Below are 27240 nucleotides of genomic sequence, written 5' to 3' on the forward strand. Positions count from 1 at the left end.
TCCGATGTAGCCAATCAGAGGCGTCCTCGCTAGGCGAGCGCGTGACGTCAGAGGCGGGGCGGAGTCCAGTTGTAATTTTTGGCGCGTTCCTGTGCGGACCGGGAAGAGGACGGGGTGTTGGGTGAGTAATGCCGGGCCTAGGGCGTGTGAGGGACTCAGGGCGTGTGCGAAGGGTTTGGGGTCCAAGGGAGAGAGGCGCGAAACTCTGAGGCTGAGAGGCGGCAAGATCCGGATCGGGCGAACTGGAGACCTTCGGCCGGGGCTGGAAGATTGAGGGCTCGTGTGCTTAAGGAGCTTCGTTTAGTTTGTATTCTTTTGAAGAGCGCCCCTTTATTTCTATTTTTTAAAAGTTTATCTTTGACAATTTAATGTATACACATGCAGATTTGGTCACATTTACTCCTTTCCTCTTATCCTCCTCCTCTTTCTCTGAACCCCGTCTTCACCGTACGTGCCCGGCTTTCAAGTCTTTTTAAAATAACCCACGGAATGCCGGTACGTTTACGTTTGCTTGCCTAAAGAGCACCATTTTAAAATGCTCGCCGCCCCACTGATCCTCTCTTGCTGACCCCCAATATGTGCATACTTTGTACCGGGCTCCTACAGAAAGAGACACGTAGTCTCTGCCCTACCCTTCCTAGGCTGGCATGAGGATCCAGACAACAGGCACCCACAGTGGACAGATGTGTAGTGACGAGGGCTAGAAGGGGCCTACAGATATGGCCGACTAGAAAGGCTAGAACTTAGCTAAGTGGAGATGAGAAAGAAGGCCAGGGGAGCTTTCTAGAGGAGTGAGTGCTTGAAGCCTAAAAGCAGTGTATGGTGCAGGAAGCTGAAAGCAAGCCAATGGAGAGTTAGAATGGAGTGTTAATGAGGACCTATAACACCTTAAACACAGGAAAGATGAGGAAATAAAAACAAAGAAAAAAGTACCCATTGCTTGCTTCATGAGCTTTGTCAATTTTGTTCGAAGGATAATAGGAAATCATCAGAATGTAGAATTTCATGGCCTGATTTATTTTCCTAAAGTATCACTGACAAAGGGGTGAGTAGCTGGGGGTGGTTGCTGCACTTGAGTTGAGCTGCAAGTTGAGCTCTGTGAATTTGAGGCCATAGTGAGAGACCCTGGAGAGAGAGAGAGAGAGAGAGAGAGAGAGAGAGAAAATGAATGAATTAACTCTGAGGTGTGAGGAATCAATTGTGGGGGAACAAAATAAGCAGGACAGGAAAGTGATATAATTATTCAGGGTGACCTAAATTGGGGTGCTAGCTGTGAAGTTGGAGAAAAGTGGAAGACTAAGCATTTGTAGGTGGGAGCCGTAGTATTGTTAGGACGCCCCGGCTGTCAGGAGCAGAAGGGTATACTGATTTGATTTGGGGAAGCAGGGCAGCAGACTGGTAGGAAAGAGCCAAGACAGTTTGCGTGTCTAACCCTCAAGAAGCTTACAATCGTGATATCCCAGTGGATAACAATAGCTCATAGGGTCCATACAAATGTCTGTGGAGTGAGTGACGAGAATGTACCATAGTTAAAACCTTGACTTGCTAAAACTGCATGCCATCGCATAAGCTGAGGAATAGGATGCAGTTCTGAGAACTACTAAAGTCCAGCCAGGGATGGCGACACAGAGGCAGACTATGACTTCAAAGCAACCTCGTCTGTATAGTTCTGGACCAGCCAGCGTGACATAACGAAAGGGCAAGCTGGTTGTAGAACATTATAAGGCCCTGGGCTCAGTTGCACACATGAAACGGAAAGCAGGGTACGGAGTGGGGAAGGGGGTTTTCATTTTAGTTATCACGACAGTCTTGTGAGTAGTAGGCCACGCTGAGCTGTGTTCAAGTTTGACCTTGTCTGAATAGTGAGAGTTTCTCAAAACACCGGAAAGAGTTGGGCAGTGTTATCCATTGTTTGGTTTTGTTTTTCTTCAAGACAGGAAGTCTCTTTGCACACCAGACCAGCCTCAGATTCAGAGGTCCACCTGCTGTGCACCTTTGCAGATCTGTCTGGGAGACCTGGACTTTGAGGACCTTAAAAAGTGACGGGCTGGACTGCAGTCTGACGCTGCAGACAGTTGTACTTCAGTGTCCATGGACTTTAGGACATGAGTGTAACCAAGAAAGATGGTCCAAGGAAGGGTGTTTGAGTTCGGAAAACCATGCAGATAAATGCCATACTAAATATTATAGTATAAACACGTACTAAATATTAACAGAGCAGCCCTCTCCCAGAACTTTCTCAGAACAGACCGGTTGTCTGACACATACTATAGATTATATCTGTCTTGAAAGCAAGACAGAAGGCCATATCCAGATTCAGGTTCTGTGTTCCAGCATCCTTACAAGAATGAACACGCCTTACACACTGAATGCATATGTTTGTCAAAGGAGGCATAAAATCGCTTCCTAGAACAGTCCAGGGAACAAATGGCATCTGAGGTAAAAGGCCCTCTGCCTTTTTTCCTGGAGTTTTCACACAGTTCCCAAGGCGTTCATCATTCATCATTCTGATGGCCGTGTTCTGCAGCCTGCTCCCACCTCTGCATACTAGGATGAAAGGTGTTTGATACCATGCCCAGCTGCAATGTTATCCTTTTGTCTTAATTGTTCTTCTCCTCTGTGCTTTGCTACCTACTATGGCATAGCCAGGTGGTGGTGGCGCATGCCTTTAATCCTAGCACTCTGGAGGCAGAGGCAGGCGGATCTCTGTGAGTTTGAGGCCAGCCTGGTCTACAAGAGCTAGTTCCAGGAGAGGCTCCAAAATTACAGAGAAACCCTGTCTCGAAAAAGAAAAAAAAAGTAGAACTATGTAGAATCTCATAAGCAGCTGCAATGATATAATAGACCTCAAATGCTTTATAATAAAAAAAAAAATGGGATAACAGCCTAAAAATTTTCCCAGCCTGAATAGTTTCTGTTCACACCTTGTTGGCTCTGTAGTATCACACCCGACAGACACTGTGCTTTACCTGGGACTCCATAGCCACAGTTTGAAGCCAAGTGTAAGAGCACTTCTTATATGCAAGGAGGAGGACGCTACTGAGTGTTGATAATGGGGTGGGGGTGAGAAATGCCAAGTGCTGGATGCATTCCAAGGTTGGAGTTCACAGAATCGGGGATTTGGGTTCTGGTGGGTGTGAGGCGACTCAAGGGTGACGTGACCATCTCTTGGTTTTTACACAGCCGAGATTCTTCCACTCATCTCCTGGGCCGCCCACCTGATCTGCCATCACACTTGATCATTTCAACTATTCTCTCAACAGCATGAATGGTAAGGCCTTCCGCTTTTGTTGATTCCTCTTTAGTTCACGGAGAACTACCATTTGGTCGTCTTCTACTACAAAATAGTCATGTTTAGTGACTTGTCGTGTCAAACTGTCAGGTCAGGGATTCAAGCTGGGTGGTCTGACTTCAGAGGTCACTCTGGATGTGAAAATCTTTTGAAATGGTTTGAGTCTAATAGTTTTTTGGTTTTTCAAGACAAGGTTTCTTTGTGTAACATCCCTGGGTGCCCTGGAACTAGCTCTTGTAGACCAGGCCGGCCTTGAACTCTGTCTCCCAGCTGCTGGAATTAAAGGCGTGCACCACCACTGCCTAGTCTAGTAGTTTTAATTCTTACAGTCCTTCTAATTTTGCTTGTTTTTTTAGGGATTTGTGCAAAGAAAAATTCCAATGAAGAAATATTGCTCTAATCAGCCAAGTTCAACTTGGAGCTACTCAGAAAGTCTGTGCTGGTTCTAATGGGATCTGAACAGATAGAATGGGGTTTTTTACTTTTTTTTTTTAATATTTATTTATTTATTATGTATAGAATACTCTGTGTGTGTGTGTCCGTGTCCGCAGGCCAGAAGAGGGCACCAAATCTCACCACAGATGGGTGTGAGCCACCATGTGGTTGCTGGGAATTGAACTCATGACCCTTGGAAGAGCAGGCAATGCTCTTAACCACTGAGCCATCTCTTCAGCCCCCTAGAATGGGGTTTTTGATGTTGTTTGTCACCTAAATAATTGAGCTCATTGCCAGACACTACATTTTTTTTCTTTTTTGAGACAGAGTTTTTCTGTGTATCCATGACAGTCCTAGAATTCACTTCGTACACCAGGCTAGCCTCAAACTCAGCAATCCTTATGCCTCTGCTTCCAAGTGCAAGGATTAAAGGTGTGTGCCGTCCCTGCCCAGCTGAAACTGCACTTCTCTTTGACTCAGGTTTATTATACTTTGCCTTCTTCAAGCAAAGTAAAAGCAAAAGTTGAGATTTTCCTGGACAAGATCTTGTTTCACTCTATGTTCTAAATTGGGTTAATTTTATCATTCTAAATTGGGTTAATTTTATCATTCACATGAAATCACCAATGGACTAAAGTGTTATTTATCTTTTTTTAATTGTTTTTATTTTATTTGCATTGGTGTTTTGCCTGCATATATGTCTGTGTGAGGGTGTCAGATCTTGGGTTATAGGCAGTTGTTAGTTGCCATATGGGTGCTGGGAATTGAACCTGGGTCCTCTGGAAGAGCAGTCAGTGCTCGCAACTGCTGAACCTTCTCTCCAACCCAAGTATTATTTGTCTTTAAAGGTCAAATAAAAGCAAATGACAAAAATGTTAATGATAACTAATTCTAGGTGATGACTTTATGTATCTTTCCCCATTTAAAAGTAACAGTTAAAAAGTGAGAGAGTAGGTAAAGTCTGGTCTACATCTATGTCTGAGTGTTCTTCAGTTATTCCTTGGTCAAATTCCATGAAAGTAGGTATTGCAGGAGGATGGCTCTTTAGAGTAGTGCCAGCAAGAAGTTCTTGTTCGGTGCCTGGTCCCTGATCTCCCTTAGCTCAGTGTCTTCTAAGAAGCACTCAGGGTCAGGAAAGAATATAAAAGGCCAACAACCGCCAGCCGGGTGACAGATCTGGAGGCCTGTTTCTGTTGTGGTGTCCGTGCTAACTGAGTAAGTTTACTTGTCATATCATTCTTCCTGGGGTAGACTTACTTTCCCGTTTCCCCTAGTGGAGGAAGACGACCTGTCTCTACTGGCGTCCCTGCTGGAGGAGAACGAGGCAGCCTTGCCTTGTCGTTCAGAAGAGAATAATTCCATGTCTCCCGAGGACGGTGAGCCTGATGAATTTGATGAGCTTTTTGATGCTGATGGCGATGGTGAATCTTACACAGAGGAGGCCGACAGTGGAGAAGAGGGAAAGAAAGAAAGCCAGGAGGAAAATTTGGCCACTCTCTTTGGCGATGTGGGGGACTTAACAGATGATGAAGTTCCTACTTCGCAAGTTGAGAACAAGGTCCTCCCTGTTCCTGCTCCCAGCCAAGAAAAAACCAATCAGGAGTTGCAAGGTACCCCGATTGCTTCCTTTCTCCAGTTTATTCATGAGAAAGTAGATGACCACAAGTTTGATAGTTCTCTTTAAAATAGCTGCAGGTATAAGGGTGGTGGCCAATGGCTTTATTTAAAATAAATAAAAGATTAGAAGAATGACTTCAGTCAGTAAAATGCATGGGGACTTGAGTCCAGATCCACAATGCCCACTCCAAAGCTGAGTGGTGTGGTGTGTATCTATCTGTAACTTTAGTGTGAGCAGCTGGGGACAGATGGGACCCTGGGGCACAATCTGTGAGATCTGTGAGCTCAGTGAGAGACCCTGCCTCAAAAAAGTAGGAGCAATGAAAGGCGACTGACAACAAAGCCCTTGTGTGTGCACACACGTGACTGGACTTTAATGAGCTGATAAATGAGACTTTTAAAGTCAGACTTCAGCATTCACGGTCCTCCCTACATCCTTGTCAGCCAGCTCTAACTGATCTTCCCCAAAACGGCTCTAATGCTGTTCCTGCTGCTTACACAATATTTTGCTTTCATGGGAGCCAGGGACAAGGCTACAAAGCTGCCACACAGTTTGTTTGAACAAGAGACCATTCCTGGACTGCCACTTTGAGGCGTGCACCTTTCTTTTCATACAGTTTTAAGTTAGAACAAGACTCAGTAGTCTGCTGTTTCTTCCAATACCCGGTGTTTGTCATGTGAGCTTCAATTTGTGAAGCAAATTATTGTTTGACTTCTGTGATACGTGTCTGTAAAAATTCCTCTTTTGTTTTTTTGTTTGGGGTTTCTGTTTTTCTGAGGAAGGGTCTTATCCTGGTTGTCACCTCAGCCGCCTGAGTGCTGGAATTACAGCCATGCTCAGCTAGTAGGATAAGCTCATAGCTAGCCCAAACGTCGAAGGCTTGATTACTAGGGATAAAACATTTGTTTCTCTATGGAACTTCTTGGAAATATAACAATTATTCCTGAGTTTGAAGTATGGGATTTGTTCTAGATAGTTTTCTGTCAACTTGACATAAGCTGGAATTATCTGAAAGGAGGGAACCTTAATTGAGAAAATGCCTCCATGAGATTGGAGTGTAAGGCATTTTCTTAATTAGTGATCACAGGGAAGGGCCAGCTCACTGTAGGTGGTGCCATTCCTGGGCTGGTGGTCCTGGGTTCTATAAGAACGAAGACTAAGCAAGCCATAGGGAGCAAGTTAGTAAGCAGCATCCTCCATGGCCTCTGCATCAGCTCCTACCTCAAGGATCCTGCCCTGGTTGTACTCCTTTCCTGACTTCCTTTGCTGATGAACAGTGCTGTGGAAGAGTAAGCCAAATAAACATTTCCCTCCCCAACTTGCTTTTGGTCATGGTGTTTCATCACAGCAATAGTAACCATGACTGAAACAGGACTGTGTTGTGAATCTCGAGTTTGGGACAAGGACAGCAGGACTATGGCCAGTGTTTGTGTCAGGTACGGTACTTTATCCCCTGATTCTTAGTATATTTTTCTCTCATAGATGAATTAAAGAAGTTGCAAGAGCAGATGAAATCCTTACAGGAGCAGCTAAAGGCAGCATCGATTAAACAGCCTCCAAGTATAGCCCTTTTGCACAAATCACCTGGTAATGTGACTTAATTCTAGCAATAATATGTGTATTTGTTACTAAGAAACAATAACATTACTGTTTTTGTTCAACTCCTGCCAAAACCGCAGCATTCCTAATTCCTTTTATTTTCAATCAAGGAGGTGCATCTCTTCAGCCCCCTCTTAAGGAAAAGAAAGTTCGGAGAATTCAGGAGTCAGCATGCTTTTCTGCAGAGCTTGATGTCCCTGCTTTACCCAGAGCCAAGCGGGTAGCTAGGATGCCTAAGACTCCTGCAGGTATGGTACTCAAGGCCTCACTGGTCTCACTGCTCCACCTTGTTGAAAATACATTGTCTGCTGGGGGGGGGTTGTGTGTGTGTGTACAGGTGTGTATGTGTGTGTACCAGCTCCCGTGGAGCTGGAGTTAAAAGTATTTGTGAGCTTCCCAACCATTTCCACTCAAAATTCTGTTGGACAGCACTGCAGAGATTTGGTATTCTCTCTCAAGATTTGTTTGCCTAAGGCATCTTGGTGCAGGCCTATACATCCAATATTTGGAGGAACCTCCATTCTAGGCCAGCCTGGGCTACATATTGAGACCCAGTCTCAAAAAAGCAACAAAAATTATCCCATATGTTGATTAAAAAAGAACTCCCTAAGCAGGTTTATGCCTCTCAGTCATTCTCTCTCCACTTGTTATGCTAATTTTCTAGAGTCATCTTCAAGGACAAGCACACCCTCACAACCGCTACAGGTTATTTCCAATTTTCTAGAGCCCAAAAGCTCCTCTCCAAGACCAAAAAGTGCGCCTTTACCACAAACCGTTCCTGGAAACAAACCCAGTGGGATGACTAGAAATCAGAGCGCAGGAACCCCTGGGAATTCTGAAGAACGGGCCCCACAGGTTCCCCAGGTCTCCGTGGAAGCCTTCTCAGGCCTGCGTCTCAGGTCAGTAGCTGTAACACGTCCCACTGGATGGCTCTGTGTCCTATCAGACTGGGAACTCCGCTGCACAGCGGGCCATGCTGTCTTTAGCCCAGTGCAGTGTGATGTGGCTGTCTAGGGACAGCGACACAGTGAGGAATAGTGGTGCACACCTTTAACCTCCGCTCTTACGAGGCAGGAGGATCTCTGTGAGTGAGTCCTTGGTAGCCAAGGCTATGTAAGGCTATTTCCAAAAACAAAAAAGAATGTTTGCCTGTTAAAAGAAAATGGACAAATAATAGCTATTTAATCAGACATTGTCATATCAAAACAGTGATAAAGATTTTATTGTAAAACTTCCTATCTTTGTATAGGTGCACTTTAGACTCTTGTGTGCAAGTTTAGAATCCTAGACTATTTTTTTAATTTATGAATTATGTAATTTAGGTGTGATGGTTCATACTTTTAATACCCACTGTCAGAAAGCTAAGGAAAGAGGATTGAGAATTTACGGCTAGCCTGCATGACTACGTGGCCAGCCTGGGCTATTAGAGTGAAACACAGCCCCAAAACAAAAAAAGATAGTTTAACCAGAATAGCAGTACCTTCTTATAATTTCTTGTAATTACAAAGGATTATAAAGTAAACTTTATAGGCAAATCTATGTCCAGGGAAAAGTAATCTTCACTTTGAAAATTATTTTTTAATCTACTTTAAGGGGGAAAAAAAGCTTACTTTAGCCAGATTGAGGCAGGAAGATTATGAGTTCTAGACCAATCTGAGCAACATACTGAGTTCCTGTCCCAAGAAACCAAAACTAACTAAATAAAAATAAATGTATGCTAAATCCATATTATACAAAAGTTCCCTGAGCACTGAAGAAGTTGCTCCCCCTGTTGTCCCCCTTACCACCTGGTAAGGTGCCAGCTAGTCTACTGCCAGAAAAATAACCCATTAATTACTGGCTTCTTGACGCAGGCGACCTCGAGTGTCCTCCACAGAAATGGACAGGAAAATGACAGGCCGGAAACTGATCAGACTGTCTCAGATCAAGGAGAAGATGGCAACTGAGAACCTGGAAGAAACTGACTGGGTGACATTCGGGGTGATACTGAGAAAAGTCACTCCACAGAGCACTAACAGTGTAAGCTGCTCCTGCCCAGGCTAACGACGGGTCTCCCAGCCTTCAGCTGCTGCCTGTCGGTCCTCTTGAAATAACCTCCAGTCAGCTCATGTCTTTGGGTTGGTGTCCAAGGGTACTATTAGCAGAGAACTCTTGACTGAGAGCCAGCTGGGCTTCTTATTGTCCTGTCATTTTTACTGCATTTCGGTTGTCACTTTTTAAGGGACACTTGTGTTGGTCCCTAAAACACTGATCTCTCCTGTGGAGAAAGCCAAGTAATTAGAGACGCTGAGTCCACAAATCCCAGAGATCCCCATGGTTGTAAGATGACAGTCCAGAGGTGCTGACATGTTTGGCCCATTCCAGCGAGGTGTGTGCTTAGATAACTGTTAGCAGCGTAGTTGGTGACAGTTGGTTACCTGGTATCTAGTCCTATGATCGGGTTAGGAATGATAACGCCATAGCTGCTGCTTGTCTCACTAGGGTGGGTGTGAGAACTTGTGACACACAACCACGTACTGTGACACTGGACAGAAGTGCTGGCGCTTAGACCAGTTAGACCCTCTGCTAAGTTTGCTTGTGGCCTGCCTTGCTTCTCTTTCATCCCAAACAAGGCAGGTAATAAATACTAAAGCCCAAAGAAAGAATTAGCGTAGAATTTGAAAGCACTCTGACAGCCATTTCTTTCAGGTGAATTAGATTCAAATATTTTCCCACAATAAGACACTTGAACCCTAAATGGAGGCACTATCAAATAGGATTCAAAAGTGATTAAAAGTAGCTCTGTTCACTCCAGGGGAAAACATTTAGCATCTGGAAACTAAATGACCTTCGTGACCTGACGCGATGTGTGTCCTTGTTCTTGTTTGGAGAAGTTCACAGAGATCTCTGGAAGACAGAGCAAGGGACTGTCATAGGATTGCTCAATGCAAATCCCATGAAGCCCAAAGAAGGCTCCGAGGAGGTAAGACTATCAGCTTTGACTGTGTGGTTTATACACTTAGTGTTTTATCAGAAACATCTATGTGAATCTGCCTCTGAGCTGTACTGACCCTGTCCCCATTGTTCTGGTTCTTCATTTGTTGGCTCATTGCCTACCAATATTCTGTGAATCTACTTACTCTAAATCGTTTTGAATTTGTGCCGCAGTTCCCAGAGTTAACTCTTATTATCAAAGGAAAAGAGAGTGCATGTGTGTGGAGATGCATGCACAGCTCTACGGAGTCACTTCCCTCCCACCTTTCTGGAACTGCACTCCAGGCTTGCACAGTAAGCACTTTTACCTGCCGAGCCATTTCGCCAGCTCGAGTTGATTGAGCTCTTCCACTCAGGTTTCCTTAGCCTTGCATAAATTTCCAGGGCTGTATCAAGAGACCAGTGTGTTGCAGTTGAATGAATTTTGCTTCATTAATTTTACAGTCCTAGCTGGAGCTTAGAGTCAAAGCAAATCTCTAACCTCCCCATCGTCATTCGCATTCTGGGTTACTCTGCCTCCCTGGTGAATTGCCAGCCAGTGTGAACTGCAATGGGTAGTCTTTCTACACTGACCCAGGAGAGAATGGTGAAAAGTCTTCATCTGTTGGGTGAGAGTGTATTTGACCATACGTAACAAAAACATTTGAATAGTTTCTTTTAAACAATAAACACTGAGATTTAAATGTGTGTGATAGTTCACACCTGTAATCAGATTAGTTCAGAGGCCAAAGCCAGAGGATTGCTGTTAGTTCAAGGCCAGTTTGGGCTACAAGGTAAGATCCAGTTACATAAAACCAAAACAACAAAGTCCAACAATGAATTTTTCTTTTTCCTTTGTGTGCCTGTGTGTGTTTCTCATTGCCAGTGCTGTCCTGGAACTAGCAGCAGACTTCTTGTCTCTGCCTCCCAAGTCCTAGGAATACAGGTGTGAGTTACCATGCCAAACTACTGTTTTTCTTTATTTTCTTTCTTTGTTTTGGAGCCTATCCTGGAACTCTGTAGACCTCAAACTCATAGAGATCCGCCCGCCTCTGCCTCCCGAGTGCTGGGACTAAAGGCGTGCGCCACTACCGCCCAACTCTTTATTTTGTCTTGCTTTTTAAATTTACTACCTTTGATTTATTGTGGACTGGAAGGGGGTGCAGTGGGTGTCAGAGCATACATGGCGAGATCAAAGGACGACTTGCAGAATTGGTCCTTACCTTCTACCATGTGGATTCCAAACATTGTACTCACCACTGAACCATCTAGCCAGCCAAACTTTTCTTGTAAGTCTATTGTGGTATGAGGAAGGTCACAGTTTTGGGCCAATCTAGGCTATGTGGTGGGTTTGAGCCATCCTCTAATACACAGTAAGACCCTATCCTCTCCTCTCTCAAACAAACATCTAGAAATAGGTAATTTAGTGATGTCACATCTCTATGAGTATCTTAATTTACTTTTTTATCACTGAAGAGATACCATGTCCAAGACAACTTATATAAGAAAGTCTTTAACTGGGGCCTTCAGAGGGTGAGTCCATGATCATCATAGTGGGGAACATGGCAGCAGGCAGACATGGCACTATAGCAGTAGCTAAGAGCTTACTTACACCCTGATCCAGAAATTGGAAGCAGAAAGAGAGACGAGCCTGGTGTGGGCTTTTGAAACCTCAAAGCCCACCCCCAGTGATATAGCACCTCCAACAAGGCCACAACTTCTAATCCTTCTCAAAATATTTCAACCAACTTGGGACCTAACATTAAAATATTTGAACCTATGGAGGCAATTTTTTCTCTGACTACCACAGTGAGTTTCTGCCTTCACTAACTCTGTGAAGCAGAGTACTGTGTCCCCACCCTGGAAGGTGGAACATTGGTTACTACTGATCCTGGATTGTGATTAGCTCTGATTAGCTTGGTGTTCTCTGCTAAAATTCCTAGATCTGGCATTCAGTTTTGCACAGACTCTGCTACCAGAGTGTGAATCCGATAGGCAAATCTATTCCATTACAGGCAGGCTCATCTCTCTAGACTCAGGAGAGCTCTCCAGTGTAGATGGAATCTTACCTGTGGCCAACTTTGCTCCATGGCTAGCTGGGGATTTTAAAAGCTTTCTGATCTGGATTTTGTTACCTAGTAACCACTAGCCCTTCTGGTCTCAAGTGACAAGATATCCCCTTCTGGAAACAAGGACAGAGCCCAGGCAGTTGAGAACATTCCTTCTTATCTCAGCCTGTATTCTTGGTAGGTCTGCCTGAGGACTGGCAGCTGGGAATGGGAGAGTTGAGTCAGCCAAGGTCACTCAGAGACAATCCTTCTGGCCTCTTACCACCATTGGCGGCAAGATGAAGGAGGGTGAGCCAGCCTGGCTCTTTTTAGTGGGAAATCAAGATTTTTCTGTCAATTCCTGTTTCGGTATAATTTGTCAGGCCTTATTATATGACCATTGTTGGCTGTAAGGAATGCTGGGAAAACAGGGCCACTACATCCATTGTCTGAGGCTAAGCACTTGACCAGCCAGGACAGTCAGGATTCCAATAACCAAGAGGAAGGAAAAGTTGGTTAGACAGAAGGGAGCAGAATGAGTCTTCTACTTTCCTCAGTTTATATCTGTATAGAGCTCTGGGTTCAAAAATGCCTAGCAAAAGGGGGGGGCGGGGCACGCCTTTAATCCCAGGGCTCAGGAGGCAGAGGCAGATATCTGTGAGTTCAAGGCCAGCCTGATCTACAAGAGCTACTTCCAGGACAGGCTCCAAAGCTATAGAGAAACCCTGTTTCAAAAAAACAAAGAAAAAAAATGCCTTCCAAAATCAGCTGCAGAAATCTTCACCCATTCTTACGATAAAGGCTTGTGTAACCTTTCTCTCACAGGTGTGCTTATCTATTGATCATCCTCAAAAAGTCTTAATTATGGGAGAAGCTATGGACCTGGGAACCTGTAAAGCCAAGAAGAAGAATGGAGAGCCGTGTACACAGATTGTTAATTTGGTGGGTCTCAAATCTGTCAGTCTGGGTTGTGCCTATGGTTTTGACTCAGTCATGAGGGGTAGACTTTGGGTGCTGTAGTGGTGAGCCAACGGGAGCTCTGGGAGAGTGGACTGCACCACCTCCAGCCTGCTGACCACGTCCTCACTGGGTGCTTTTCCCCAACAGCATGACTGCGAATACTGCCAGTATCACATCCAGGCCCAGTACAAGAAGCTTAGTGCAAAGCGGTCGGATCTGCAGTCGACCTTCTCCGGAGGACGGGTTCCAAAGAAGTTCCGCAAAGGCACCAGCCTAAAAGAGCGGCTGTGCCAGGACGGCTTCTACTACGGCGGGGTTTCTTCTGAAGCCTTTGCGGCGTCCATGTAAGACATTTTTCGGGGCTGCATTTGGGAAAGGATTTCGCCAAGGTGGTTAAGAGCATCTTTCATTCCTAGAGAGAGAGGAGTACACTCAGCATGAATGGAGAGTCATGTGATCTGAACATAGAGCCCATGCTTCATGTTTAGCTGAGTGGGGTGGCCCACATTTGCAGGCCCAGCTCTTGGGGAGACTGAGACAGAAAGAATATGAGCCTAAGACCAGCCTAAGCCTCCCAAATGGAGGAAGCAGTCTGGAGAGGTGGGCGTACTGTTTGGCAGAGGACCTGAGTTTGCTTCCCAGTACTCAGGCCAGGTGGCTCACAGCCTCTGTAACTCCAGCCTCAGGAGATGCCCTGCTCTTTGTTGACCTCTCTGGGCACTGCACTCACTGTGCAAACCTACACACACATGCGCATATACACATAAAAATAAATAAACATTTTTCTAAAGTGAAAAACAATTGCCAGGCAGTGGTGGCACACACCTTTTTCCCCAGCACTTGGGAGGCAGAGGCAGGCAGATCTCAGTGGGTTCGGGGATAACCTGGTCTACAGAGCTAGTTGTTCCAGGACAACAAGGACTACGTAAAGGAATCCTGTGGGGGGGGGGGGGGGAGGGATGGGGGAGAAGAAAAGAGAAAACAGTCAAGAGATAGAGGCAGGAGAATCAGGACTCCATGCCCAGCTGTGGCAGAATTTCAGGCCAGCTTAAGCTGTGTGAATTCCCGTATCAAAACAAAAGTGCCAACATCCCTTGAGTCATTCCCTTTTTTATTATTATTCGTTGTTACTATTTCTGTTGTCGTTATTATAGAGTGAGGTTGCAGACCTCTTAGAAACCATTAACTTCATGGGTGCATGTGTGATGAAGCCTGGCCTTGACTTCCTGACCTCCTGCCTCCATCTCCCTAGTGCTGGGATGACATGTTTGTGCCATGCTGCCCAGCTTCTAATAACATTTTTAACTGACCTATAATTGTAAAATACTAAACTTTAACAGACACTAATTATTTTAAGACAAATCCTTAGGCTTCTGTATCACAGTACTGACACATTTTTTTTCCAACCCTTTGGCAAGACATCAAGCAAATCTGTAGGTTACCTGTTCTCCATCTGTGTTTAGTGTACAAACCAGAACTCTGGCTACTCAGTTATGGCTAGCAAAGCCTACTTGTGTGAGGCTTGAGAAACTTGGGCGGTTGGTAACAAACGCATGCAAATCTTCATGGCTTGTGCTGGGCACTGGTGGCACACGCCTTTAATCCCAGCACTCGGGAGGCAGAGGCAGGCGAATCTCTGTGAGTTCGAGGCCAGCCTGATCTACAAGAGCTAGTTCCAGGATAGGCTTCAAAGCTACAGAGAAACCCTGTCTTGGAAAACAAAAAACAAAAATACCAAAAAAAAAAAAAAAATCTTCATGGTTTGTTTCTGAAGGCATTGCAACTCAGTAATTTTTGCCTTGGTGGCTCTTGTCTTTTCAGGGCAGCAGCTGTTGCTCCTAAGAAGAAGGTTCAAACCACTTTGACTAATCTGGTTGTGAGGGGCACAAACTCCATCATCCAGGAAACAAAACAAAAACTCGGTAATTTTTTTTCTGCACCCATTCTCTGTCTCCATTAGAAGTAGATGCAGTATTTGGGATTGAGAATGGTTATGGCTTGCTTATGTTCTCTAGTGATGAATAACCAATTATCACATGGTTATGGCTTGCTTATGTTCTCTAGTGATGAATAACCAATTATCACATGGTTAGTGGCCAGTGTGGCATAGGCTAAAGGAAGAGAAGCTTGGTGATGAGCAGTAAGGAAAATCTGCAACTTGATCTTAGCCAAGTCTTAGCTAGTCAGGCTCTCAGCATCCAGGATTAGTGTCAGGTTCCTGGCTGATTTTGTTAAAATAGACCTAGGTGTGACAGCAAGAGTCTACTGGTACCTGTGGTCCTAAGAATGACCAGTAACTTACTTGCATGGCCTCTTACTCATGTCCCAGAAATGGCATATCCGTGGGCCCCACAGACCTCGGGGGCTTAGCATTTGATATTCACGATCCCCTTACTGTCCTACTAGTTTGCCCTTTAAGTTAAAAATTCTGCATTTCTGCCCCCGGCTGGCTGCTCTCCTGGCACAGCCTGTAATCGTTAGAGGCAGGCAGGGGCTGCTTCTCCCTTCTACCCCTGGGTACCATTTTGATGGAGACCAGAGTTAGGAGCATGTCCACAGCAATAGCTTTAAAACACCAGGCACGGCATTGCTGAAAACCCATAACTTTAATTGGGCTACTCCAGAAAGGGTTTTGCCTCTGCTAGACACGACAGGTCTGGTCAATCACTCTCCCACACACAGGGACGGGGTCTGGAGAGGCAGCGCTCAGCCTAGAGTGGGGCATCTTCCCCTTTATCCCACTCTGTCATGCCATCCATCTAAGCCATCCCTCTGTCACCGCGCCTTCTTGGCTCCAGGCTGGGGGAGGGCGAGCCAAAAGTGGGTCCATTCTCAAGTCTTCCCCCACCCCTCAGCTGCCTGGGTAGGAGGTAGCACCTTTTGGGGGTAGGGTTAGGAAATGAAATCTGGACCCTACATGATTTGGGGTGGTGGAAGTAGGGGAGAAATTAACAGTAAAAGAATTTACAAGGCTTTAAAAAAAAAAAAATTCTGCATTTTCTTTGAGTAATCCATCTTATTTACTAACTAGTTACTAAGTTATGATTATAGTGTTTAAAAAGTGATGTCACATGATATGAAACCATTTAGATTCTGAATCCTCTAGAATTAATGTTTGCATATTTCAGGTATTCCCCAGAAGAGCTTGTCTTGCTCCGAGGAGTTCAGGGAATTGATGGCCCTGCCCACATTTGGAGCCAGAAACTTAAAGCACTTAGCCAAAGCCAAGTCTTCAGGTACAGTCAGCATATGTGATTATGGTGTGTCTGCCCATGTTTCCCCAGACCTCCCTCCCGACAACCCTAGTATGTGGCTTGTGTTTTAGGAGTAATGGGGAGCCCAAAACCTGCCATCCAGTCGATCTCCGCGTCAGCCCTCTTGAAGCAGCAAAAGCAGCAGATGCTAGAAATGCGGAAGCGGAAGTCGGAAGAGATACAGCAACGGTAAAAGAGTAGTTGAACTCCCTATTGGATAGCTCACCCAGGACTCCTCAACACTCTAGTAAGGTTTTTGAATGTGGCTGCCGATGTGGGTTGACTGTTTTTGTTATAACTTAAATGACATTGAGCTGTCTGTGTCTAGCTTAGGCTACTGCTCCCAGAGCCTGCTGGTACAGGGAATAGGTATGACCCTAGGAAGGTGAGAAGAGGCTTTCTGAACAATGGTCTTGACCTCACTATTTTATCTACAAAATGAGAAGTTTGGGTGGGGTGGTTCTGAAGTAAAGCCCCAGACTTTTTTATTTTAAAGGTGTCAGGCATGGGACTGACTAGTGGCCCAGCAGGTAAACATGATTGCCACCGAGCCAGACAAGCTGAATTCCATCCCCAGGCCAACATGGTAAAAGTATAGAACCAACTCCCACAAGTTGTCCTCTGACCTCCTGTATGTACTCAGTGTTGGGTTTGCATGCATGCACACATGCATACATACATAAAAAGCAATTGTTTTGAAAGTGTCAGGCATGGTAGCACATGCCTATAATCCCAACCATTGAAGGTAGAGGCAGGAGGGCTACAAGTTCGAGCAACAGTGTGACCCTGTAGGAAAACATTTACACATCCTTCTTGAGACTGTAGGGCACTATCTTGTGGATGTTGCAAACAACTATAAAATATAAAATTCTTTTGCTTTACTGAGTTTTTTTCTTGTGCTTTTCGCATCTCCTGAAACTTACCATCTAACTTTTGTGTCTGTGCTATAATTGATCAGAGCTGGTACTGGCGAATTAGGTTGTTACGATAAGTAACCAGGCTAGCTCAAGAGTAACAGGAATACTTTAATAGTTAGAGAGGGGAAACTTACACTGTAAGAATGGGAGTTTTGAAATCCAGTAGGTCCGGCGGGCACCTCGCAGAGAGGGCACACACTTGCATCTCCAGGTTTTTCTACCTGGGCTCCAGGCGGCCACACCCTACCCAAATGTGATTGGTTGAGCTTCCCCATCATCGCTGAATAGATGTTTCATGTGTGTGTAGAATGTCTTCACATTGAAGCTGTCTTAAGTAAAGTATAACTAGGTAATTATTGGAAGGATGGTTCTCAGTCAGACAGCGTGGTGCATGCTTGTAACCCTGACACTGACGAGACTTAGAACTGTCTGTTCTAGGTGCTGTGCTACATTGTAAGACCCTGACTCACGGCGCCTGGGTTAGCTTTGAACTCATCATCCTCCTGGCTTTGCCTCCCAAGTGTAGGAATGTGCCACCACACCTGGCTTGAATCTTTTTCCTAATATGTTAAATCTATACAAAAGAATCACTGTACCGGGCAATGGTGGCGCATGCCTGCCTTTAATCCCAGCACTCGGGAGGCAGAGGCAGGTGGATCTTTGTGAGTTCAAGGCCAGCCTGGTCTACAAGAGCTAGTTCCAGGACAAGAACCAAAAAAAGCTACAGAGAAACCCTGTCTCGAAAAACCAAAAAAAAAAAAAAAAAAAAAAAAAGACTCACTGTGTAGGTTGCAGTGCCATTCTTGGTAAGGATCTCCTTTTCTTTACGGTTTCATGCATGTCTGTAAGGAATTTTAGTCATTACACCTCCTGCCATCACACCATCTCATCCCTCCCTTGTGAAGGATATTCCCTTCCTGTAGGATAAACTGAAAAGCAGGGAGATGCCTTGAGGCCCTGGGGGTCTTACAGCTAACCCGCACACAGAGTTACCTCCACATCGCAATTGTAGGTGTGTGCTGTAGACAGCGACTCCTGCAGAGCCAGCTGGTAAAGAGTCGTCAGTTAGGCAGTGATAGAACAGCTACGGCATTCAGTTAGCCAACAGTGAGCAAAGCTGCTGTTGTTCTTGGTTGCTAATTTTAATTCTTAACCGAAGAAAGGAAGTTGTTTACCTACAACCAGTTGTCCTCTCTTGCTTGTCTAGGGTCTCCCAGTCCGCCGAGAGTTCTAGACTTCAAGGTTTTTGAGCCTTGGGAGTGTATTTACTTGCATTTATTTACTTTGGGATTTAGTTGTGGTGTGGAGCCCAGGACCTGGAGTATGCTAGACAAATGATTTGTCTAGCCACATGCGCAGCCCCATATTTAGTTACTTCATATTCCTTTCAAGATTCCTTCAGAGCTCAACTGAAGTCCAGAGCCCAGCAGTGCCATGTTCGTCTCAACAGTCTGCTGCCCAGTCTCCTCGAATTGGGGCCGAGTTCCCCAGGTTGGAAAAAAACACAGCCACACGGATGCCTAAGCTTGGAAGAGGCATCTCAGAAGGGGATGATGTTCTCTTTTTTGATGAATCTCTGCCGCCAAAACCAAAGCTGGGTGCAGCAGCAGAAGCTAAAAAGGTAGCTGGGGTGTGGGGATACAGCTCACTGATGAAGCGCTTGCTGTGTGTGAGGACCTGAGTTTGGATCCCTAGTGCTCCTGTGCTTTTCGGGGTGGGGGGGGACTTAATTGAGGGACGGGGGGGAAATGGGAGGCGGTGGCGGGGAAGAGACAAATCTTTAATAAATAAATAAATTAAAAAATAAAATTAAATTTAAAAAAAAAAGCGAGGCTTCACGGCTGCCTGCAGCACTAGTGGAGGAGGGGAGTGCACACAAATGGATCCATGCTGACCAGCACTTCTGGCCAAGGGGTGGGTTCTGGGCTGGGGGAAGATCTTATCTCAAAAGATAAGGAGGCTGGGGCTGGAGAGGTGGGTCACATTGGTTGGAGAAGTTGGGTGCTCTTAGAGGATGCTAGACCTGCAACAGACAGCTCACACAGCCTCTAACTGCCTGACACCCTCCTCTGCCCTCCAAGGCACCTGTACACACAGGGTACACACACAGATAAGCAGGTTCTCAGACATACAAATGAATTTTAAATAAATAAGGTGAGAGCAATCAAGGAAGAGAAACCCTGGTGTCCACTTGTGGCCTCCACAAGCTCTGGCATGTGCACACAAGCACTCACGTGTACTATAAACACCAAGGTATTTTGTCTCTGTTTGGTTTTGCTGGCTTCTGTTTTCATTGCTTGACTTTGTATTCTATGACTAGAGATTGCATTGAATCCCTGTGCTACTGTCCAGGAAAGATGGTCGCTTAGCAGCTGTTTACCAATCATCCTAAATAGATTCAAAGTAATTTGCACTGATGATGGTGTCAGCCTAATGCCATTAATCTAATCCAAGAAGGTGAGAGCCATTGACTCAGTGCACTTTCTTGTCAGTCTAGAAGAAACAGCCTTCAGGAAGATAGTGTCTACAGCTTAAGACAGTAGCTTTAGACAAAAAAAAAAAAAGTCCTGTAATTGTTGAGATAAAACTGCAAAATAATGGTGGAAAATCTAGCTTCTTAACCAGGGCTGCAACTATGTTTAGGGGCCCTTTGTGACTAAATTTATGAGTCATGAAAATTTTATTACTAATAAAAGTATGAGCACACAATGTCAGAAAATTAATTCAGAGTCAAACACGTGTTGAATCCAGGCTGCTCCTGGTAATCCTTGCCCGTGTTGATGGAGAGACTTCTACAGGCTTGCTTTTGAACCCGCCACATGCCATCCCAATACACAGCACCAGTGAACGCTGTGAAATCTTGGCTCAGGTTCCATGCTGTTTTATATTATAATTTACAGTGGTTTTGCTATATGCACAACTTTCTACTCTTAGAGAAACATAATGCTTTAGTTACAGAAATTAAACATAATCACAGTAGCAAAGACAATATTTTCCTCCCATCATTCATCAGCCTATAAGTATCAAATCAGTATATCTCTGAAGTGTTTTATGTTAGAACATTTGGCTTTCCAACTTCCCTAAGCACACTTCTGCTACTTCATAGTGCTTATTTCTGTGAAATACCATTCATAGGCCCAGATCTTTGCTATCTGTAGACTATTTTTCTTCTGTCAAATCTTACTAATTGTGTGTGCTCTTTTTAGTGTGTGTGGTGCACATGTCATGCATGTGGTGGTCAGAGGACAACTGGCAGGAAGAGCTTCTCTCTGCCCTCCACATGGCTTCCCAGGACGGAACTCAGATCGTTAAGTTTTCCCCACAGACCATCTTAGCAGCCCAGTTTCTCTAGAGAACAAAGGGGCTGAGGCTACAGGTATCTGTCTCATATCAACTCTTTTTTTTTCTAGTTAGCTGCTATTGCAAAATTAAGGGCAAAAGGCCAGATTCTTACAAAAACGGATCCAAACAGTATTTTAAGGAAGCAGATGGGTCCCCAAGATGTACTGGAAGTGAAGGAGCGTGCAGAGAAGAGCAACGTGGTTTCTCCTGAAGGTATTGCAGCTTCACAGTCAGTAGCGGGATAGACAGATCCTGTTAGTAAAGAAGTACTCTAAGTGTCACCAGTACCCTGACATTGTGTTGGTTCTGAGTTGGTCTCAAAGTAATCCAACTCTCCTCTTGCTCCAGTGTCCTGAGGTCTGGGTTTGCAGTCACATAGCACCTGCCTGGCTCATCCAGTTATTCTTGTATAACACACTGACTTGGAATGGAATCATGTACAATTTGAGCACGTGAGGAAAGGATTGTTCACTGAATCTATGCGTTTTATATTTACATAAAGATTTTTGAAAGGAATGGAATTCCTTTGTTATAATTTGCTGTTTCTATTTTTAAAAACACGGGAGCTGCTAATGTCCTTTTAAGTGGGCTTGTAAGTCAAATTTGTGTTCTTTTCTATCATTGTACTCAGAAGTGAAGGACAGTCTTCATGTCAGGCATGCTCCACCTCATGTTCTTATTCTAGGCTCTACCTCTCTGTTTAGTTTTTGGTTACTTTTTGTTTGTTTGTTTGTTTTTATCAAAGCCTCATTATGCAACCCTGGTAATTCTCCTGCCTTACTTTGCCAATAATGGGATCACAGCCCCTCGTGCCCAGCTTTCTGTCCACTCTTGAAGTCACCCCTGCCAGTTACAAGTGGGGTCCCTTTGTCAGGGTTGAAGAGCCTGGAAGGAACAAAAAGGGAAGGGAGCTGGTGGGTGAAGCACATTGGTTCCCTTGGTGTCTCAGTAATCGTTATGTTCTGCAGAAGATGAGCTGGAGCCTGCCAGGAAAAAAAGGAGAGAGCAACTTGCCTACTTAGAATCAGACGAATTCCAGAGAATTCTAAAAGCAAAGTCTAAGCACACAGACATCCTGAAAGAGGTAAGCGCCTAAGCAATCAGATCAGTGTCATTCAAATCAAGGTGCTAGTTGGACTATCTGCTTCTCTGCACAGGTGAAGACAGACCTGTGTGGTTCACTTTGAGAAGCAGGAATGTTTCAGATGGGGGATGTGTACATGTGTGTGTGTGTATGTGTGTGAGCATCAGAAGACAGCTCAGCTGCTGTGCTGTGTGCCTGCTAACCTGGGGGATGTGTACGTGCATGTGTGTATGTGTGTGGACATCAGAAGACAGCTCAGCTCTTGGGCTGTGTGCCTGCTGACCTACAAGCTTCTGGGCATTTCTCTTGGTTCTGCCTTAGTTGTGCTAGGGTTACAGATGCATGTTAATTTTTATGTGGATTCCAAGGATCCAGGTCAGGTGGTTCGACTTACAAAGCAAGTATTCTTACCCACTGAGCCATCTGCTTGGTACTCTCAAGTAATATTTCAAGTTTGCATTTGTCCTTGCCGTGAAGAATAACAACTGATGTATTATTAAATAGACTGCCATATCATGAAGTTTACATTTGGCTTGGCTGTGTTATATAGAAATAATGTTTACTACTTGTTTTCTTCTCTGTAATATGAGAGGAATTTTTTTCCATTCAGACATTTTTATACTGACATGTCAAGTACATCCAGTCAACAATTAACCCCATCACTCCCAATCCCCTTTAATAACAAGCATCCATATTAAAATTCATGGATAATATAAATTGCCTGTACTTACAGTTTCCGAGATATCATTATGATATACAAACTATATGAGAGAAAACAGGAAAATATTTTTGACAATACTTATTTTGCCCTTTAAATGCTTGGAGGTAGCAGTCATTTAGATAGCAGATTCCCAGACTGTCCCCTGGGGAGTGCCACTGTTCCCAATTATCTGTTCTTCTATTGATTAATACCTAACAACGGGGTCATAAGTCTTTCCACTGGACTGAAACTCAGAAAGGATAACAATGCCAGCCTCAGAGACTGCAGGCTGCACTCCTGTGTGTTCTGCACGCTCACCTTGTACAGCTATCCAAAGGAGTGTCGTCACTCTTTAGATACAGCCCCCTGCCCTCATCCCTGCTGCTCCAATTGCTTGGGATACTCTTGTGCCCTGAGCACTTGTAGAGACCAGTACCTAGCAGATGGGGTGGCCACCCGTGGGGCCGTGTGGAATCTGTTGGAGCAGTCTGTTTACTGGCATTGCTAATAATGTCACTGGATTTATTTGAATTTGTTTTAAAAACCAAATGCCTTTAGATCTTTTTATTCCCTATCTTAAGGACTCTTTTTTCTGCCTCTTATGATCGTTGGTTTGCAGTTGGTTTACTCTGTGAAGAATTCTGACATTTTGCCTGTCTCTTCAGTTCTGTTTTGATGGTTCTCGAACTATTGTGAGCATTACTGGATTTGGTGGAGTTACTCCTGTGGGTTTTCTCCTCAGGCCGAGGCTGAGCTACAGAAATCCTATTTTGAGCCACTAGTGAAAAAAGAACAAATGGAAGAAAAGATGAGGAACATCCGAGAAGTGAAGTGCCGAGTAGTGACGTGCAGGACGGTGCGTGCAAGGCTGTGTGGGGCAAGTTGGCCGGGTATTAGGAATGTGGGGATGTGAGGCCGTGTCTTGTAATGTCATTCAGTTAGGCTGGAAAATAGACAAAGTTCAGGCTCCCTGCCTGACGGGATGGTGATGCTGTGGAGCATTTGTAGGGAGATCCAGCCTTGTGGCTGCTACGACCAAGTTGTTCCTCCTGCTGTTTAAGTTTCAACACACCCTGTGTATTGATGGTTCAAAGTTTGCCATCTCTGGGAACTTGGCCAAACATTTAAAAAAATTTTTTTTTAATTATTTATTTATTTTGGGAGGGTTCTATGTAACTCTGACTGAGCTGAAACTTACTGTGTCTCAGGCTGTCCTTGAGCTTACTCCCCTTCTGCTGCAACCTCCCAAATGCTGGGTATAGAAACAGGCACCTCCAAGCTCAACCTTCCTGACATCTCAGAGTAATGTTATTCTGTGTCTGCTTAGCTGGAAATGGGGCAGGCATTAGGAAAACAGTGTCAGAGAGAGTCAAGAAATCCACTTGAGCCTGGTGTGGTGGCTCTGTGCCTCCAATCCCAGTATTTGAGAGAAGGAAATAGGAGACTCGACGTGAGCATGAATTTGAGACCAGTGTGGGCTCCAGACCCCTGTCTCATAAAAAGGATGAGTTGATGAAGTCCCAGCAGGGACAGACTGTTGCGGGCAGACTCTCAGCAGCTCCTAGTCCCTCCTTCAAAGCCTCTCATTGTGCATGCGGTTTGTGTTGTCTGTGCAGTGTGCCTACACCCACTTCAAGCCACTGGAGACCTGCATCAGCGAACAGCATAACCTCCACTGGCACGATGGCATGAAGAGGTTTTTCAAATGTCCTTGTGGAAACAGGACCATCTCCCTTGACAGGCTCCCAAACAAGCACTGCAGGTAGGGGAATTGCCCGGGTTCTCTGTCTCTGCGGCACTTCCTTTATGGTCCCTGGAGCATGAGATCATCACCCCATGCCTTCCTGTAGCTCCTGGTAACACGCAGGCTGAGACTGTTACCTGGGACCCCTGAGAAGTAGCCCCACTCCCCCAGATGAAGGGTGTGCACAGTGGTGGTGGACTGATGGGTGTTCACTAGGGTGAGCAGTGTGGTAGACTGATGGGTGTTCACTAGGGCGTGCATGGTGGTGGACTGATGGGTGTTCACTAGGGTGAGCAGTGTGGTGGACTGATGGGTGTTCACTAGGGTGAGCAGTGTGGTGGACTGATGGGTGTTCACTAAGGTGAGCAGTGTGTACAGCCCGTGGCTGGAAGAACAGGAGCTTTTCCAGCAGACAGCACTTATGAGAATGGTGCTCTCCCTAGACCCAGAGCATTCTCCTCTAGGAAACAAAAATTCCTGCCTAGATTGTGCTCCTCACTGGGATATGTTGTACCGTCATCTGAAGTTTCATCTCTGAAGTCTCCAGATTACAAAGTAGCTGAAGGCCATTTCTCAAGTCGTTGAAGGCTTATTAGTAGTTTCAGAACTTAGCCATAGATGAGAATATAATGAGTACTTCCTTGAACAGCTAAGGAAGGGACAACTTTTCCCCTGAGTGCCAGCCCCACCCCCACTGTCTTTATGTCTATGGGGTTGGGAGTCTGTTAATACCTTACTACTGAGTAAAGCCTTTTTTTTTTCCTGTTTCAGTAATTGTGGCCTCTACAAGTGGGAACGGGATGGAATGCTAAAGGTGTGTATGACAATCTGCTTTTCATCACTGTAGCAAACATTACCTGCATAATCAGCCTCAAAGGAGGAAAGGTTCACTTAGTTCACAGTTCTTCAGTTTCTGGCTGCTTAATCTATGGCCTTGTTGTTTTTGGACCTATGGTGAGAGGAGAAGACAAAGGAGGCTTCCTCACCAGGAGGCACCAAGCTGTGCCAAAGCTATAGCACCCGGCCTTGGGGCATTCTAGATGTTACCTGTACCTGTGCACTACTCTCATTCTAATCTGTGCTTAAGTTGGTGACCCATTTCTTATTCGTGCACTCCCCTTTTTCTAGGAGAAGACTGGTCCAAAGATAGGAGGAGAGACACTGATGCCAAGAGGTGAAGAGCACGCCAAGTTTCTGAACAGCCTTAAATAACCCTCTGCAGATGGTTTCTCACAGCTGCCCTTACTTCTTGTGGCTCTGTGTTGTCCTTCTTCCTGATTGGCACTGTGAGGAAGAAGTGCTTGGTAAGCACCCTGCCTCCTTGCTTCCCATTGTGTGTGGGGTTAACACCATCGTTAACACTGACAGGCACTGGGAAGTCAGCCTGCCACAGTCTTTGCTGTTCACACTCCAGTGCCTGTCTTATAACAGCCACACAGATGTTTGCCCCCAAACTGAAAGATGACCATGGAACTGTGCTTCTGGGTCTCCTGGTTGGAGACAGAGGATGAATATTTTAATTTAAATCACAGTCAAGTTCAGGTGTTAATATGGACACTGAGATACAAAAGAACAAATTTCGGATGGCTGTAGATGCTTGGTTTCCTTGTGTGTAAACAAAGCCTGGGCTTTGTGTCTGTGGTACCCAGCACTCAGGTTCTGGGTGAAGAATTTCCTTGCTGCTCATGAGGTCTGAATGTGTGACATTGGAAGCCACCCCCTTTCCTTTTGTTCCACTGTTATTTCAAGTCACTGAGCCAATTGTGACTCAGCTCTTTGATGCTCACAGTGCTGTTGGACTCTGAAGTAGAAATACCTAAAGGTGGCTTTATTAAAATAAAGCAGATATACACCCTGAGAAGCTGCAAAGCGTGACTCAGAAACCAGCTGTGCAGACAGAATCTCATGGACTTTGGGGGTGGCAGCTATACTTGATTATGTGTGTCAAGAATCTTAAAGATCAAAGCCTCTACTTTCCCCCAGGAACTGTAGTTCTTGAGATCAGACTGGCTAGACAACCATTTTTCAAATAGTATTTGACCCGGATGAGTGCTGGTGCTGTCTAATGCTATAGTAAACTGGAAGGATCGTTACCCTGGAATCTGAACTCTGACTGGACAATGTCAAGAGTGTGATCCTGTGGAAAGTAGTTACGAGGTTTTCAAGCGCCAAGGAGACATGGCATGCTCCGGGTTTCATACAGCCAGCGTTGTTTCTGCTCTGTGGGCAGGTGCTAACTATCGCAGATCTAACCACCGTCCTCTTAGGAGTGCTGTGCTTACAGACACTTCAGACTTTGGCTTCTAATTTAACGAAGAAAAAATAAAGTGTTTATTAATTAAAACCAAAAGGCACTTGAAACTGATGATTGGAATGGAGGAGAATCTGAAGTCTGCCTAGAACGTGAACGGTAGATTGTTCTTTGAGCCACCTTTACTGTGTGGGACATGTGTTCTCATCTGAATAGGATGTGACTGGAGGCTTCACTTACACGCTGTCTTTAAAATGTTTCTGTATTTACAAGGCTTCATGGTGACCTGAGTCTGGATGCCTTTATTTTTAAACTTTAATTTTAAACTTCTAAGTAATTAGAAACACAATGGAGCTACTTCCCACTTACACTGAGTATTGGAAGGCTTGGATTTGTGTGCGTTGTGTGTGGTTTCCCAGAGTATTCAGGAGTAAAGAGGAGTAGCGAGAACTGCTCATGAGCCTTAAATCCTCATTAATGGAATTAGTCTTATAATCCTGCTTTTTAGTGCTTTTACCAACTATTAAATACTTTCATACAATCTCACCACGTGTTTCTCTTTGTTCTTGATCTATTGTTGATGCTGTTTTTGTATCATCAGGCAGTTAGATTAGGGCAGGCTATACACTCTATTCTAGCAACATTCAGAAACTGGCTGATCTGAATGCATCTTCATGATGCTTTGTTTGGTTTGGTTTTGTTGTTTGGTTTTAGTTTTCTGAAACAGGGTTTTTCTGTGTAGCTGTCCTGGAACTCACACTGTAAACCAAATTGGCCTTGAACTCACAGAGATCTATCTACCTGTCTCTACTTCCCAAGTGCTGGGATTAGGTGTGCACCACTACCACCCACCAATGATGTTTTTTTTTGTTGCTGTTTGTTTGTTTTGTTTTTCTCTGTTTCTGTTTATAACATAATAACTTTTTAAAAAACAAAATCCTGTTTCCAAACAAGGGAAGTTGAAGTTGTTTAGCTAACAGTCCTGCAGAATAACAAATAGGGCCCTTCCAAATGAGCAATGAATATTTCCCAACAGAAGCTTCA

General features: G+C 44.8%; 1 protein-coding gene across 1 annotated transcript; it reads left to right on the top strand.

Moving 5' to 3' along the window:
- The first annotated feature begins 94 nt into the window (after positions 1-94).
- On the top strand, positions 95-26736 carry Mcm10 (minichromosome maintenance 10 replication initiation factor). The gene is made up of 20 exons (XM_041630745.1): positions 95-121; positions 3184-3271; positions 5002-5337; positions 6828-6932; positions 7055-7192; positions 7609-7843; positions 8798-8963; positions 9739-9906; positions 12770-12886; positions 13052-13248; positions 14726-14826; positions 16033-16140; positions 16230-16347; positions 18468-18696; positions 20486-20630; positions 21386-21501; positions 22944-23057; positions 23818-23963; positions 24717-24759; positions 25074-26736. The coding sequence occupies exons 2-20, from the start codon at positions 3265-3267 to the stop codon at positions 25155-25157; spliced, it is 2673 nt and encodes an 890-aa protein (XP_041486679.1). The 5' UTR covers positions 95-121; positions 3184-3264; the 3' UTR covers positions 25158-26736.
- The last annotated feature ends 504 nt before the right edge of the window (positions 26737-27240 follow it).

Source organism: Microtus oregoni, unplaced genomic scaffold (genome assembly GCF_018167655.1).
Source record: "Microtus oregoni isolate MIOR12 unplaced genomic scaffold, Mior012 000035F_ref0000213, whole genome shotgun sequence".
In the NCBI taxonomy this organism is placed as follows: Eukaryota; Metazoa; Chordata; class Mammalia; order Rodentia; family Cricetidae; genus Microtus; species Microtus oregoni.